The 17,966-nt window shown below is 45.6% G+C and overlaps 1 protein-coding gene across 2 annotated transcripts in view; it reads right to left on the bottom strand.

Moving 5' to 3' along the window:
- Positions 1-3,666: 3,666 nt before the first annotated feature.
- SCAP (SREBF chaperone) overlaps positions 3,667-17,966 on the bottom strand; it is a 113,268-nt gene continuing 98,968 nt past the window's right edge. For both annotated transcript variants that reach the window (XM_068235191.1, XM_068235192.1), the window contains exons 19-23: positions 16,513-16,595; positions 16,189-16,355; positions 12,058-12,138; positions 9,374-9,580; positions 3,667-6,437 (exon numbers count right to left, since the gene is read on the bottom strand). In XM_068235191.1, the coding sequence (XP_068091292.1) occupies positions 6,192-6,437; positions 9,374-9,580; positions 12,058-12,138; positions 16,189-16,355; positions 16,513-16,595 (784 nt within the window). In that variant the 3' untranslated portion in view covers positions 3,667-6,191. The remainder of the gene's footprint in view (positions 6,438-9,373; positions 9,581-12,057; positions 12,139-16,188; positions 16,356-16,512; positions 16,596-17,966) is intronic.

A 17,966-nucleotide genomic window follows, 5' to 3' on the forward strand; every position in this document is an offset into this window, starting at 1 on the left:
CAGTATGTACAGTATAAGCTGTTACTCTGTGCCTGTACTGATAGTAAACTAGCTGCAGTGTGCTGATCTCTGCTACCTCCAGTATAAGCTGTTACTCTGTGAAATTCTAAGAACACAGAGTAAATGTAGGTATGACTGAGCACAATTGACGGCACAAAACAGATTAAATAATACGACACAGAATTCAGAAGAAATGTTTTATATAAGAAAATGACAGAAGATTAAAATTAAAAAACAAAACACAAAAGCCTAAATTAAAATATACAAAGAAACGGAACGAACTGTACAATGGACGCGACGTCTCTCATGGAAAAGCGCTAAATAGAATAAGACCTACGTCAAAATAAATTATAGCCTTTTACCAAAAATATTATTTATTTCTTTATACCATGAGGCAGGTTTAGACCTGACACCGAACAGTAGTTGATGCAGCATGAACCGTTTCCTGCAGGGGGCAGCAGTGTTCAGTAGGTGGCTGCTAGTTGTGTATCTGTGTACTCTGTGGGGTGGTAGCAGCACCCTAAGCAGCCTGCAGGGGGCCTAGCAAAACAATCCTGCAGTGCTGCAGCCAGTCAGAAGCCTGTCTGTGCAGTGCACTATGGGAAATCTGCATTACTAGATCTGCCTCTTGGGCTGGACATACACGGGGATGGCCCCAGGAGTTTATTGATCAGAAGGGTATCGGTAATTGAGTGAATTCAAAAGGTTCCGGCTAGTGCCCCGGGGGTAGGAGCGTTCAGGGATGAATAGAGACATCACTTTGTACTGCATTATTAAAGGATACCCAATGTGACATGATGAGATAGACTTGTGTATGTACAGTGCCTAGCACACAAATAACTATGCTATGTTCCATTTTTTTCTTTCTCTGCCTGAAAGAGTTAAATATCAGGTATATAAGTGGCTGACTTAGACTGGAAGTGACTACTGTGTGACATTCATTGATAAATTCCAACTATAAAACACTTTCCTAGCAGAAAATGGCTTCGGAGAGCAAGAAAGAGATAAAAAGGGGAATTTCTTACCAGTGAGGGTCACACTGTAGTCACTTCCTGTCTGAGTCAGGACTGAGTCAGCCACTTACATACCTGATATTTAACTCTTTCAGGCAGAAAAAGAAAAAAAAAAGGAACACAGCAGTTATTTGTGTGCTAGGCAGTGTACATACCCATGTCATGTCACATCGGGCACTGTACATACACATGGCTATCTCAGCATGTCACATGTCACCTCGGGCACTGTACATACACACGTCTATCTCAGCATGTCACATGTCACTTCGGGTATCCTTTAAAGTAACCATATAACCATACATCAGACAATGGGGTTGATTTACTGAAGGAAATAGCGCTAATAATCTCCTCGTACTCACAATATTTCCACAGCACGCTTTAAAGGACCACTATCGCAAAAAAATAAGCAGTTAAAAATCTGACAGAACCGACAGGTTTTGGGCCAGTCCATCTCCTCATGGGGGATTCTCAGGGTTTTCTTTGTTTTCAACAGCATTTCCTGAACAGCTAATAGCGCATTACATTTAAAGCATGCTGCGGAAATAGCGCAATTAACGAGATCACTTGCACTATTTCCTTTAGCGAATTAACCCCAATGTATGTGCAGATCTACCACGAGACAGATCTCTCTCTGATCGAAGAAAGAACTGTCGGCTGCCCATACACGGCAGGCTGATTCCTGATCAATTTCATTCTGAAATCTCTCGGGAATTGTCCGAGTCACTGTTCCCGCAGTGTATAAATGTACACGTGTGCGTTTATACATCACCAGTCCTGTGTCGCGGTGCCCGTCCGTCATCTGACTCTGCTGCTCTTCCATTAGCCGCATACACACCGCTGGCGTGTGACATCACACACGCAACACGTGTTATGCGTCGGCAGCACAGGACTCGTAATGTGTAAATGCACACATGTACATTTATACACTGAAAATGGGGGTTTTGTCATGTTCGTCACTCATAAGCTATCTCTCACAAGTACCGCCGTGCACTTCTTTAAGCAAGTCGGCCCTACGTTTTGGAGCACGTCTGACCAATTCCTGCAACCAATTTTTGATCCGGCATGCACTTGGCGGCACCAATTTTCATCCGATTCCGATAATAAGGATCAAATCGGATATCGTTTGGCTGCCAAGTCGCTTGATGTTTGGTCACCTTTAAGCCTCGTACACACGCTCTATTTGCAGGAACGACGGGTCCGTCAGACCCTCCTGCTGGGCGGGTGTTCCAGCGACAGTACAGCGTGTGTACAGTCTGTCAGCAGACTGAATCGGATCGTTCCAAAACAGCCTCATCAGTCTGCAGACAGACTGTACACACGCTGTACTGTCACTGGATTGCCCACCCAGCGGGAGGGTCTGACAGACCCGTCGTTCCAGGAAATAGAGTGTGTGTACGAACCATTAGGATACTAGTGGCCCAACCAATTCTCAATCAGATTTATCAAGACTGACTGGACTAGGCAATAAGATTAATCAGTACAGCCCGATTGATTTCCGATTGGGGAGACACCAATCGATTGCTGGATCACCCTGTTATCGGACTTTTTGTGGACAGTTTTAAAACAATGGTCTCAGATCACATGATCAATGTAAACAGCTTTATAATGTCTGCCAGTGGACCTGAACTCTTGCACAGGACAGAAGGCAAACACAGAGAAATCCTCACTGTGTGTATTTAGAGAGTTTAGCCTGTCTCAATTCCCCCTCATCTGTGACTAATCACAGCTGTAATTTGATCTCTCAGCTGTGTCCACACAGGAATCTCTAATTTATAAACACAATGTTAACCCTATGTCTGCTTCCATGAAAGCAGGAAGTAGACACACTGCAGATTTATTGCATCATTTGTATCAGCTGCAGCAACTGTTTTTCTGTAAAGGTTATGCTGTTGCTTATCTTTTAGAGCCGAGAGGAAGCTCTGAGTTCAGGTCCACTTTAAATAAAAATTCACGTTTTGTTTAAAAAAATTAATACATACAACTGCAGCACCAGTCATATTTTTATGAGCAGCTCCCAGTTAAGTTACAGAGGGCTATATTCACTAACCTGTAGTAAGCAGGATAACGGGCGTAAGAGCTTACCACATGATGAGTAGAGAAGAATGTATTACATTAGATGCAATGTGCTCTCCTCACCGTGCAATACGACTTTGCGCACGCAATTCTGCCTTCCGCACTTTAGTGGGTGCTGGTCTATTGAAAGGACCACTATTGCGAAAATCGTAAAACTTAAAATACATGTAAACACAATCAAATAAGAATTACATTTCTTCCTGAGTAAAATGAGCCACAAGTTATGTTTCTCTTATGTTGCTGTCACTCACAGTAGGTAGTAGAAATCTGACAGAACCGACAGATTTTGGACTAGTCCATCTCTTCATAGGGGATTCTCAGCATGGCCTTTATTCTTTATAAAGACACTCCCTGAAAAGGATTTATACAAAGATGCTGGCCAGCCTCCCTGTTCGCTGCACACTTTTTTGGCAGTTGGACAGAGCAACTGCCATTCACTAAGAGCATTTTGGGGAAAAAAAATCCCTGTGACCCCCCCCCCATGAGGAGATGGGCTAGTCAAAAAAACTGTCAGTTCTGTCAGATCTCTACTACCTACTGTAAGTGACAGCAACATGGGAGAAAAGTAATTTATGGCTCAATTTACTTTGTAAGAAACATACTTCTTAATTGTATATGTTTACATATATTTTAAATTTTATGATTTTTGCGACAGAGGTCCTTTAAAGTCTGACAGGGTACCGCCCAGTCATGGTAGCGGAATTACCCTGTGAGGTCTCCTGCTGGATCCTCTCAAGATTAGCACCGTTTGTGAATCTACCTCCAAAGGAATTCCAAAGTACAAGTTTGTCTGATTTGAAAATATCTTCTGTTTTAAATGGAATCCAAGGAGAGAGGGATATGTAGAATGCCAGATGTATTACCTTTTAAACAATACCAGTTGCCTGGCAGTCCTGCGGATCTTTCTGGGCAGTAGGGTCTAAATCACACCCCTGACACAAGCATGCAGCTAATTTTGTCAAAAACACCTGATCTGCTGCATGCTTGTTCAGGGTCTACGGCTTACAGTATTAGAGGCAGAGGATAGGCAGGACAGCCAGGCAATCTGCATTATTTAAAAATGAAATAAACATGTCAGCCTCCGTATCCCTCTCACCTTGGGTTCCCTTTAAGAAGGTGAAATGTTTTTAAAAGTGTCCTTTCCACCTAAGGCCTGCTTTCAATATAAAGAACACTATCCCTTAAAAAGACAAAGGCTGCTTCCTTGCAGCAGTACTCTGTAGAATGCTCAACTCCCTGCTACTGTAATTGGCTCTCAGCTTTCCACAGATTTTTAGGCTGCTCCAGGTCTGGCTTATTTACTGTGCATGCTAATTCCTGTTTGATGGTAGCTTTGAAGCAGATGGACAGGATATTTCTGCAGAAAAGCCCAGGAGAGTTCCCCATTCTTGAGACATGCTGGAATTTTGGAATAAGTACACATTTTGTTGTATATGTTTGTTGTCATGTGATCACAGTAGCTCCACCCCTTCCCGCTGCCATCTCCAACCCCTCCCAGCCTTGGGGCTGGTTCACACGAGCTTTTGCAGGCAGCGTATTGGACTCCTGAACGATGGAGGAGTCCAGCACCGGAAAGGGAGCAGAGCTGGTGACTCCAGTGCATCTGCAGATAGCAAACAGCAGCAAATATATTATTAAATATCAATCATTATTGGCATAATCATGTTCAGGGGCGGTGCTCACAGCAGTGTAGCCCCTCCTCTCAGAGGCACAGCCTACAGGAGCAAGCACATGGATTATAGCGCAGGAGATTTGGGTGCAGCCGGCGCCACCATAGGCTGTAATAGGAATCACGGTTATAGCAGCGCACAGTGAGTAACTTCGGTGCCGTCAGAAGAAGGAGCTGAAGTTACTTTTAAAACACTGTAATTCGGCCACCAGCGACAGCTGGAAACCAAATTACATCATTCCCCACTATCCACGTCAACCTGAAGGGGGAATAGTAATTAACGCCGCAGGGACTTGTGCAGGAGCAGGATAAGCCGTATATCTGCTGTATTCTGCGCCCAAATCTCCCGGCGGCGATTCCTCTCGGACGCCTCAGGAGGCGTGTCACGTCAAAGAACATACCAAGTGGCCAATCGGTGAATGAGAAGAACGGACACCTAGGGAGGCCGGCAGGACTCAGAAAAGGTTTCTGTGCACTTGTAGATCAACTGGATCCATGCAAACATCCCATATAATACAGACTTCTGCTAGACACAAGAGCCCTTCAACCACCCCCATCCCAGCGGCTAAGCCCCCAACACACTAGAGCGTTTCCTGGACTCTGAGACTGCTGTAACAAGGGGGTATCTGGGGTCCTGCTTGTGACTCCCCAGGTATGTAAAACCACAGTTTTAGGTGCATGATACAAAATGGCCGCTGGACAGTTCATGTTACTCAAGCTAGCCAGATAGTAAGTCTCCTCCTCCTGGGAGAGGTGACAAGAGGCTTAGCATCTGTATGGAAAGGGAGAGAGCATTACCGTTCCCTGAATCTTGTCGCCGGGTATCCATTCGCCAGACGACTGCGGCTCAACATAACGTCTCCGGCCGCCAAATATTGTGGATTGAATTGAGATACTTGGTATCATTACATAGTGCAGCAACGTCTCTTTCAAGATCATTTCTACTCATCATTCAAGTGCTTCCTTGTGATAGTGTCACGCCCCTCCCACTGCCAATTTGCGCCCCTGACCCTGGCCAAGAGGGCCCTGGTGCCCGTTACATGAACAGACACCCGCTAGACATGCTAAATATCAGTGACACAGGACGTGGTAATAAAGTACAGAACTGGCGGTACGAGTCTGGGACATTCAGCGCGAAGGACATCTTGTATAATTCCGCTGCTGATTCATCGGGGATGGTTCCAGCCGTCGCCTCTTCCCTGGTCACCACAAACCTGCCTCCATCAGAAAAATAAACTTTTATCAGGAAAGAGAGGGATGTGAGACAGGTTGGTGCCGTACTTGGAAGTCCGGGAGCGGAATATTGTACGATTCCATTGGAAGTACAGTAAGGACTCTACAGAGATAAAGTCGCCGCCCCTCGTTCCCTAATTGGTTAATCCAGTCGTCACTGCACGGGTGGGAGCTAAGTTTGCAGCATTGTTCGTGGCTGTCGCTCAGTCCAACTTCTCCAGAACCGATGGGACGTAGACCAGACTGAGCTCGCTGCCAAAGTCACAGACGATCGCCGCATTGTCCAGAACCAGGATCTGCCGGGCCGGCTGAGCCTCCTCACACTTCCCCAGGTAGACGGTCTGCAGAAGATCGCCGTAGCCGATATCCCAGAAGGACACGCAGCCCAGGCCGCCCGTCACCAGCAGGTTATCAGAGATGAGACCTAAGCTCGATCCGCAGCCCAAGTCCTGCACAGAGACAAGTAGACAAGTCATTTGATGTGTATAATGATCACATCAGGTGTGACATGCATGGTGGTGACCGGTACAGAATGAGTGATGAAAATGATGTACAACCTCCACTGCAAGTGTACTTGAGATTAAAAAAAATAAAAGTATTCATACTCACCTGGGGCCTCCTTCACACCCCCCCCCCCCTTTCCTTTAGGCCATTGCCTCCATCCCCTTTATCACGAAACGTTCAGATCCTCAGCTGGTCGACCCCGTCTCTTCTTCCTCTAGTCTGGGCATACTGCACATGTGCAGCCCGGCCGCGCACCCCCATCGCAAACACAGAACTCTCCCGGGAACGGGAGCACGGCTGTGCATGCGCAGTACAGCTGAGCTGGAGGAAGAGACCCAGCCGGCCAGAGGAAGATTCTGAACATTCTGGAAGGACAGCGAGGCAGCCAACGGCTGAAGGAAGCTCCAGGTAAGTAATTTTGTTCTCAAAAAAAGTGTCATTGGTTTGGGCAAATATTTTTGCATTTTGAAAATTGTAGAAGTTTCAGCAACTCTATCTAACTATCCGGTGGAATTGCTAGAAAATCAGATTATCGGCATTATGGCTTATAGGAGAATGGGGTTGTCTTTGAAGACAATGGGCTCAATTCAATTCACTTTTTCTACTACGTTTTCCCCAGGTGATATTTCACTTCTTATCAATAAAAGGCCCTTCAAGCCACCAACAAGCAGGGCCCCGGTGCTTCTGAAGACGCGCATGCGCAGTATGGATGCGCTCATCCTCGGAAGTATTTAACCACTTCAGGACTCAGCCTTTACCCCCCCTTAAGGACCAGCGCTGATTTCTGAGATCTGTGCTGGGTGGGCTGTGCAGCCCCCAGCACAGAGCAAATACCAGGCAGAGCGACCAGATCGCCCCCCTTTTTTCCCCACTAGGGGGATGATGTGCTGGGGGGTCTGATCGCTCCTGCCTGCGTGTGGCTGGCAGGGGGGGGGGCACCTCAAAGCCCCCTCCACCGCAGGATTCCCCCTCTCCCTCTCCTCCCTCCCTGCCCCGGAGATCGGAGGCTGCACAGGAACGGATCTGTCCTGTGCAGCCTCTAACAGTCTCCTGCCTGTCATGTGACAGCGATCGCTGCGATCGCTGGGCGCTGATTGGCCGGGGATCGCTGATCTGGTACAATGCTGCTACTGTTAGCAGCGTTGTACAAATGTAAACAAAGCAGATTATTTCCGCTTGTGCTTACATTTAGCCTGCGAGCCGCGATCGGCGGCCCGCAGGCTATTCACGGAGCCCCCTCGCGCGAGCGGCTGCTTCCTGATTAATTAGCCTGCAGCCGGCGACGCGGATGTGCGTCGCTGGTCCTGCAGCTGCCACTTTGCCGACGCGCGTTATGAGTGCGCCGACCGCGCACTCATAACGCGCGTCGGCAAAGTGGCAGCTGCAGGACCAGCGACGCACATCCGCGTCGCCGGCTGCAGGCTAATTAATCAGGAAGCAGCCGCTCGCGCGAGGGGGACACCCGAGGTGAAAATAAACTAATGAAATTAACAACTGTATCTATCCTCCTAAATTTTTTTTTAAGATATTCCACCGTTTTATTTTATATTTAAATCTACTTTTTAAGTTTTTACTGTTTTATGGTTTTTGCTCAATGACATATTCATTGAAGTATGCCAGACCTAAAATCTATGACCTATTGACCCTTTTTATCTCTTTAGTGCTTTCAGAAGTCATTTTCTGCTAGGAAAGTGTTTTATAGTTGTAATTTCTTATCAGTGAGGGTCACACTGTAGTCTGACCCAGTCCTGACTCAGACAGGAACAGCCACTTACAGACCTGATGTTTAACGCTTTCAGGCAGAGAAAGAAAAAAAAAGGAACACAACACAGTTATTTGTGTGCTAGGCACTGTACATACCCATGTCTATCTCATCATGTCACCTCAGGTATCCTTTAAGGGGGGGTGTTGGGTGCACAGCAGTAGGACGAGATTGAGAGAGGGCCGGGGAGACTCTATGGGAGTCAGAGCTTTCTTTTTCCCAGGGATAAACTCATGGTACTGACAGTGGTGTCACATCAGAACACATTTTAGTAGGTACATCAGCTCATGCATATTTCACTTGCGTCTGGCTATTTGGCTGTGGGGTTTTCTCTTAGACCGGGAACCCAGTGGAGTTTTTGGAAATCGCCACAATTTTTTCAGCATGATTTCCAGGAGTGATCACTATTTACCGGCTGTGGATCGCAGAGGGAAAATCGCAAAAATGCTGCTGGACCCGTGATTGCAAGTTGAGGAAATCCCAATCGCGGCAGTGGAATCACTTGCATTGACTAACATTAGCCAAGTGTTTTTGGAACTGCCAGTGATTCCAAAGCACTATAACTCTGCATTTCATCTTTGCTCTAAAACATTATTTACAGCATATTATATACAACCAGCATTTTTTTTTTTACTAGACCAGCATTGGAAGGGTTACACACAGAGCTTAAAAGTTCAGTGCAGTGAAATGTGGATGCATCCGAACTTTAGATAATGTTATCTTGTGTTTACATAATTGTATCAAGTGAGGAATGTGACACATTCACTGACTGTGGAGAAGCAGCTCCACACAGAAAGAGAGTCAAAGCGTGTCTGCCTGAATGAATGAATGAATAAAACCAGTTATTAATAAAATGCAAAGTCAGCTCACAAAGCAAACAGTACTTTTGGGAAATTATAACTTCTAAATGAATAATAATACTTATGCACAAATGCAAATATGGTAACCGTATGGCATATAAAAAGTAGGAAAACATGTTTTTTTGAATATTATAACAGGGTTTTAAACCACTTTAAGTGTGTCCCAGGCCTTACTCTGCAGGGCAAAAATGGCCAGTTAAGAGTCCCTGTCTACCTCCTCACACACTGATAACTGTGATCTCTTCCTGGCTTGGCTCACCTGCTGTATGGAGTATAGTCGGATGCCAGAACTCCGATCCCAGATGCTGATGACATCATCAAGGCCGCTGCTGATTACGTATGACGCCGTACAGATCAAGGAAGTGATGTCACCCCGGTGCCCATGCATGTGACCGACTCGACTTCCTGTCAGGACATCCCAAAGACAGATGGCTCCGTCCTGCCCCCCGCTGGCCAGGACCATGGTCTGCAGGAGATAAATGTTTGTAAATGATCAGTGAGTGCATTTGTACAGCAGCATTCCCTTCCAGATAACATGTAAACCACCAGACTACTGATTTAACAAAACACATTGATTTTGACCTTTGAGGAAGATGAATTAAAATAAAAGTTTTATTATAATTGCATAAAAAAGCATAAAGGCCAGAGATTACTAAGTAACTGAATTGTATATACAATATAATCTCGTTATAATAAAAACTCTGATATAGTAAACATTTGAGCAACTATCTCTCCAGGTGCAGACCAATCTTCATTATAGGTCTACAGGAACAATGCCTGGTATAGTAAACTCTGATATAATAAAACTTCTGTTATAGTAAATATGTTTTTTGGCCGCTACTCTGGATATAGTAAACAGTGGGCGGTGCATGCGTCATGTCAGTGGGCGGTGCATGCGTCATATGTCAGTGGGCGGTGCATGCGTCATATGTGAAACCCATGGTCTGCTGCTATCTCCAGGCTGGTTGCAAGTTAGCAAATGCCTGATAACATTTGTAGGACAAGAAGAATGGCCCCGGTACATTCAAGATGCAAGTGGCTTATTATGATTGGCTGCATTTTGAAGAGAGGCTTCATGATTGGCTCAAGTGGGGGCAGAAAGTTTTGCAGGACACGTGCTGCAAGTCCCGCCCGCAGAGGTATCGGAGCCACTCACAGGAAAGCGAGTTGCTGTCTATTCAGTGACACCTGCAATGTTTAAGGTGCCCTGGATACTGTACCAGCAATTTGCGCAGCCCTAAGGTATACTTAACGTTATAGTCCACCAAATGTGCAAGTGCTTGTACTGTACCTCCAATGGGAGGACAGAGCTGCTCCTTTGCAGCAGAGACAGTACCAGGGCATGCTGGGCCATTTCTAGGACAAGTGCTTGTACTGTACCTCCAATGGGAGGGCAGGCTTGGTCTTTTGCAGCAGATAATGTACCAGGGCATGATGGGCAATTATTTCTGATATAGTAAACCGCTTTTCCTGGTCCCTTGGAGTTCACTATAAAAAGATTATACTGTACCAGTATATTGTTAATATTTTTTTTATAATGCACTTTCAGCTTGCACCTTATCTCAACTCTGACAAAGCCCACAATTTTAGGAGGTGAAACATGTAGGATTCCTTTTGGTTGAGGGTCACTATTCTGTAATTGGCCCCTCTAAAAATCTTATAGTCAGTCACTAATTAATGTTGTTCATCTCCTTGGCCAGTTTTAAATACATTTATAAAAAAAAGTTAGAATTTATCCTCCTCAAAAGTCAAAAATAGTGTGTTTAGTTGAAGTTCAAGCTATTGTGAGTTCATCACTGATTTAATAATTCTGATCTCCAGGACATTGACAGACAGAACCTGGTTATCCCCATTAGCTACTCTCCTTGCAGAGCTAGAACAGAGCACATTGCTCTTCAGGTAAGACCCCCTATACAAAGCTGTCTGTATCCCCTCCCACAACATTGTGCCCAACTTACACAGAGGAGAACTCAGGGCACACCTGTTGCATGATGGGAGCGGAGGTTTGGCCACACCCGGATGCTTTGTTTTGGAATTATTGTAATGTATTGGAATTATTGTAAGGTATAACGAGTACCCAAAGCGGGTTATTCAGCATGACAGTGCAGATAGCCTGTATGGTAAATAAAGCAGAGCCAGTGGGCTTCAGAGATGAGAGAGCCGCGCGATGTGTGGCAGCGCACGACAGGCTGATTGAAATCTACGCTCTGGCAGGGTTAACAGATCCTTAACAGGACGTAGATTTCAATTAACGCGGTCCGGAACCAGTTAAAGGGGAACTGAAGTAAGAGGTATACGGAGGCTGCCATATTTATTTCCTTTTAATCAACACCAGTTGCCTGGCAGCCCTGCTGGTCTATTTCTCTGCAGAAGTATCTGAATAACACCAGAAACAAGCATGCAGCTAGTCTTGCCAGATCTGACTTTAAAGTCAGAAACACCTGATCTGCTGCATGCTTGTTCAGGGGCTATGGCTAATAGTATTAGAGACAGAGGATCAGCAGGGCTGCCAGGCAACTGGTATTGCTTAAAAGGAAATAAATATGTCAGCCTCCATATACCTCTCTCTTCAGTTCCCCTTTAAAGAGTAACAATACATCACTTTTACCACCCCCACCACTTAGAGGCGTCTTTGTAGCTTCAGCGGTGTCATCCCCAGGGGTGTAACAATAGCCATGGCAGCTGCTTTGTGGCCTTAGAGCAGAGGGGGCCTGTTCACCATTAGCCTTCTTGTGTTCCTCCACCCTATGAATTTGTCTAAGTGTCCATGGAGTATATACAGTGTAGATCCCATGAGGATGTAAATTGCCCAGTTAACTCATATCCATAGGGTAGGGACAGGTGCATCTTATGGCCCCATGAAAGAATTGCTATGGGGCCTTATGATCTCTAGCTACGCCACTGGTCATCCCGTTGGCCTATGGCTGGGTTCCAGCATCTCACCTCGTCTATATAGATGGCGGTAATGCCTCCTGAGTGTCCTTGTAAAGTAAACAACCAGCACGCGTCATCCAGCCGGTACACCTAGAAACGCAAAAAACACGGTTACACCTTCCCGTCCCCACACATCACACCACCACCAATATACTCAACTAACAAATATGTCTAAAATGGATAAATTCCAAATTTTATTTTATACTTAATTTTTTTTAACCAGAAAAAATTAATTTATCAATCAGGCTCACCGTTTACAACAAAACTCGTGATGATCAATGAGATGCAAATATTTCAGAGTTTATGCAAATGTAAGTACATTTTTATGCAAATATATGCAGCTTGAAAATAGACCAATCATGTCCCACCCGGGTTTAACCATTTCCGCCGCCCGGACGTCATCCTCACGTCCAGGCGGCTGCTCTGATGCAGAGGCGCGCTTCTACGTGCGATCGCGGGCGCGCCCCCGTGCTGTCCTCCGGTAGCCCTGGGATCAGTGAACGGGAACATGGTTCCCGTTAACCGATCTAAGTTGCAGGCAGAAAAACCTACGGTTTCTTACGAGAGACCGCAGTTTTTCTAAAAAAACTAAACAAAAACATTTGGTCCTCTTTGTGCTTCCGGTTAGCGAGAAGCACAAAGAGAAAAAAAAACTCAAGGTGGCCAAATAGTAAAACTACATCTACATACATTTTCATGCCAATTTACACATATTATAAAATTAAAAATGAACTGTTTATTTCCCAACACCAAAAAAATTACCAAAAAAATGTTTTTAATGAAAAAATGAAAATAAAAAAACAAACAAAATAAACATAAATAGTTACCTAAGGGTCTGAACTTTTTAAATATGCATGTGAAGGGGGTATACTACGAACAATTTTCAAATTATAAGCTTGTAAATAGTGATGGACGCAAAACGGAAACAATGCACCTTTATTTCCAAATAAAATATTGGCACCATACATTGTGATAGGGACATAATTTAAATGGTGTAATAACCGAGACAAACGGGCAAATAAAATACATCGGTTTTAATTATGGTAGCATGTATTATTTTAAAGCTATAATGGCCGAAAACTGAGAAATAAATGTTTTTTTTTTTTTATTTTTTTTCTTAATATTCCTGTTAAAATGCATTTAGCAAAATGTACCACCCAAAGAAAGCCTAATTAGTGGTGTAAAAAACAAGATATAGATCAATAAATTGTGATAAGTAGTGATTAAGTTATTAGCGAATGAATGGGAGGTGAAAATTGCTCTGACGCATAAGGTGAAAAATCCCCGCGGGCTGAAATGGTTAAATTGATCCGTCCACAGCATAGCTCATCTTCACATAGATTTTAGCAATGTCATTTGTTAGTCAACAACACATTTTAACCACTTCAGGATTCTGCGTACGCTTAAGTACGCCCCTGAATCCTGAAGTGGATTCCATGGCGTTCCATGTCAGTTCACGGAGGGTGTCTCCGTGAACACCCTGCGAGCCGCCGATCGCGGCTCGCAGGGTAAATGTAAACACGTGGGGAAGATCTTCCCCGGTGTTTGCATATATACGGCGCTGCTGCGCAGCAGCTCCCTAGAGGAGATCGGCGATCCCCGGCCTCTGATTGGCCGGGGATCGCCGGCATCTGATAGGCTAAAGCCTATCCCATCAGGCGCAGGACGGAAATCCGTCCTGCGCCTCTCACAGGGGGAGGAAGAGGGAAGGAGGCCAGGAAGCGCTGCGGAGAGGAGCTTTGAAGAGCCCCCCCCCCCCCCCCAAGCAGCCGGCGGCGATCAGACCCCCCCAGCAGGACATCCCCCTAGTGGGGAAAAAAGGGGGGAAGTCTGATCGCTGCTGTCTGATGGCTGCTGTCTGATCGGTGCTGCGGGCTGGAGAGCCCACGCAGCACCGATCAGAAAAATACCCCCCTGGCACAGAAGTGGTTAATCAAAACAGGTCCATAAAACAAGTTGGGTTATGCATTGGGTCTTAGCGTGAGCTCACCTATCCAGTAAAGTTTACGGGTTATATTAATATAACTACAATTTAGGATAAATAGATTGCTCCTCTGGGTACTGCATATACTGTATTTTTTGGACTATAAGACTCACTTTTTCTCCCCAAAAGTGGGGAAAACAATAACTGCGTCTTATAGTCCAAATGCAGAGAGTTCCTGACTTGTGAACGCCTGTCAATACCAAGCTCCAACCCGCCACAATGTACTGTGCCCATGCAGAGGAAGACATAGGGGGACAAGCAGAGGACACAGGGGGGACACAAGAGGTACAAGAAGACATGAGGTACAAAGGGGGCATAATCCACAAGCAGGGCCGGAGCTACCATAGGAAAAAATGGGCAATTGCCCCAGAGCCTGTATGGCCCCCCAAGGAGTCCCTCCCCCATCTTAACTGTTGCTCCCCAGGGACTCTGCAGAGTCTTTGGCAGAGTAGCGTCTCATCTGTGCTGGCGGGCAGGTGAGACACTGCGCTGACATAGACACTGCAGAGGTCCTAGGGAGCACAGTTAAGTTGGGAGGTGATTGGGGTAGGGTCAGCAGCCAGCTCAGGGGCCCAGGAGGAAAATTTTGCTGCAACAAAGGGCCCCTAATGACGCTTTTTGGTTGGGGGGGGGGGGTGCCTGTTGGGGGGCCCCCAGGCTAATTTTGCCATAGGGCCAATAGGCACTTGAACCGGCCCTGTCCACAAGATGCCCCTTCACCATGGATGCACCAGGTTTAGTATGTATATTTTCCCCCCTTATTTTTTACTCTAAATCTAGATGCGTCTTATGGTCAGGAGCTTCTTATAGTCCGAAAAACACAGTATATAAGCTAAGCACACCAGTGATTGGACTGAACCAGAAACACATGGGCAATCGAGGTCTCTCTCGCCATCTACCAAATTATTGTACTCGTTTCCTGTGTGTATACACCGTGTGTATACAGGAGACCATTGTGTATGCGTCATTTCCAGCACGCCAGTAACAGAAGTATTTTATACTTAACACCTTTTTTTGAACCTTACCCAATTATCATAACATTTCAAGGGAAATTGTTCAGAAATAAACCGAGAAGCATAGCATAGCGTTCTGATATAAAAACACTTCTAGAGATAGGGGAGATCAAATTAAAGCGGACCTGAACTCAAAACTTCCTCTCTGCTCTAAAAGATAAGCAACAACATAATAACATTTACAGAAAAACATTTCTTTGTTACAGCTGATGCAAATCCTGCAATAAATCTGCAGTGTGTCTACTTCCTGCTTTTATGGAAGCAGACGTATTGTTAACATCCTGTGTTTACCAATTACCTCTCTGTCATGGCAGTCAGCTGACACAGCTAAGGGATCAAATTACAGTTGTGATTAGTCACAGGTGAGGGGGAATTAGACGGGCTAAACTCTCTAAATGTATACAGGGTGTATTTCTCTATGTTTTCCTTCTGTCCTGTTCAGGTCCACTTTAATAAGAACCATGGGCTTAAACGCCCCTAAAGACCTTGCCATTTTTTTTATAAATTAGGCCACTGCAGCTTTAAGGGTTCGCTGCAGGGCAGTCCAACTCAGCACACAAGTGATCCCCCCTTTTCTGCCTACTAACAGAGATCTCTGTTGGTGGGCTTTGTTCTGTTCATTGGCTTTGATGGCTCCCAGGATGTTTGTTTATTTTTTGCAAATATTCTTGTTATTTATTTTTTAATACATTTCTGCCTTTTCTTTTTAATTTTACAATGCTCCCCCCTTCCCCCAATCACCGTGTGTGCCGAGTTGGAATTAGGCATCAGCCTATGATAGCCGATTACTCTTATGTCTCCCAGGGAGACAGCCGAGTGACATGGCTGTCCCCAGTACAGCGCCGCCATAGATCGCAGCACTGTACCGTGTAAATAGACGGCGGTTTCGCTGTCTAACAGTCTCCTAGCAGCTATCGCCGCTGGGAGACTGATGGCTGAGTGGAGCGCCGTCATCCAAGCGGAGATGCCCTTGCATCGGCACACGCGATCTCCTGCAAAACACCCCTAGGACTTTACGGTGATCAGCGTTAGGCGGTCCTGGTGTTCACGCCCATCGCCTAGAGGTTAAACACGAGTCTGGAGAACTCTGGTGAACATTTACGGTCATGAATGCAGGTTGGGCACAGGTGTGATCAGACTTACTCTCAGGGTGTGGTCCTGGCTTCCTGTCACTAACCGCCCAGCCGCCGCTTTCAGCACTGTGATTGGCTTCTGGTGTGCGCAGGACACTGTGTGAGTCAGATGACATCGTATGACATCATCATTAGAGTATAGCGGGGAGCTGGGAATGGCGCTGCGGGTGGAGGTACCTGGAGGGGAGAGAGAGGTAAATCTGCTCATACTCGGAACATAAAATACACAAACTGCAGATAAATTGTTCTGTAGCTGCAACCAGCATAGAGATTCCTCATAATAACAATCATCTCCTGACAGGATCTTCCTCACACAATCAGGAAACAGTCTCACCTCTGAACTGTAACTGGCTGGAGGACTTGTGAGAATCCAGACAGAAGAAATCCAGAGAGCCGTTCAGCCTGGCGGTCACAATCCTGAAAGGCAAGGAAAGATTAGTCTGATAGGCCCCACCGATCTCCGGAGGCCAATTCTGCTTCCCATGACCCTATCAGGCCACCGTAGAAACTTGTTTCCTGCACAACCCTATCATTTCAGACACGTTTGAGATGCACAGCAAAGTCCGGGGACCACTGGGCTCATTGTCGGGGTAAGTGCAAGTACTTACCTGCACAGGTAGTCTGAAGGCTGGATGTACTAAAGCCACATTAAGCAGCAATGTTTATCTATCTGGCAGAAAACCTCATTGCATATTTATATTCAGGAAAATGGATGGAGCTTGCAACAGCCAATCAAAATTCACCTATTGATTTTCAACGGGAATATTCATACTGCTGCCATTCTTGCACTGTTAATGCCAGTGGCCTCAAACCTGGTACAGGCGGTCATTGGGTAACTGGGTTTCAAATTCAGACAAGGGGACGGAGCCACAAACAGCCAATCAATTTGTTTGCTTTATTTCATTGGGAAAATGTAAACAGCTTCCATTCTCAAATGATTGATGCCAAAGACCCCAAAGCTCACAAATTTAGTCATTGAGTGGCTGTATGTCAAAGTCAAAAAAACTTTGGGTTAATACTTCAACTTTTCATTTCATTCAGCTGCTAATTGTTTAGACTGCCATTGCCATCCAGATTGATCAGATTGTGGGGGGTTGAGGGGGGGCTTGGCAATAAAAGATACAAAAACAATTTATTCAAAACCACTGGAAAGCGCATTTTGCAGGCATCCACCTGCTTTCTCAGGTCAGTAAAACAGTGTCTCAAGGTAAGAGAATTTAAGTGTTAGACGATCCAAGCCAATTCACTTACCTTAAAGTGACCCAGAGGTGAATAAAACCCCCTTTTTTTTTTCTTCCTCTAGCCCCATAAGCATGGATGCGTCCCTCGCCGTCATCACGCGTACCGCCTGCGGTCCGCCCGGAATCCTCCGTGTAGCCACAATGAAATCCCGGTAGATGGCTCAGTCTGATTGAGTGATGTCAGCCGGGCCTTCTGCTTGCACAGTCGCTTGCCGGAAAAGATTGCGGCTTAACGGAGGACGCCGAGGGACGCATCTGTGCTTCTGGGGCTGGAGGAAGTCCCGGGTAAGTAAAATAAAGGAGTTTTATTCATCTCTGGGTCACTTTAAGACACCATTTTATTGACCTGGAAGCTGGTGGATGCCAGCAAAATGCATTGTGTTTTCAAATTATTTTTGTATCGTATATTAGTCCTCGTCTTGGGTAAGTTTTTTGTTGCCTTTTAAACGGTTTTTAATCATTTTACATACCATTTAGGATGCTTCTCTCCCAGTATTACACCTCTAAACTCCAATGGGGGAGGGGGGCAGCTTTTAGTTTGGGCAAT

This window comes from Hyperolius riggenbachi, chromosome 5 (assembly GCF_040937935.1).
Source record: "Hyperolius riggenbachi isolate aHypRig1 chromosome 5, aHypRig1.pri, whole genome shotgun sequence".
In the NCBI taxonomy this organism is placed as follows: domain Eukaryota; kingdom Metazoa; phylum Chordata; class Amphibia; order Anura; family Hyperoliidae; genus Hyperolius; species Hyperolius riggenbachi.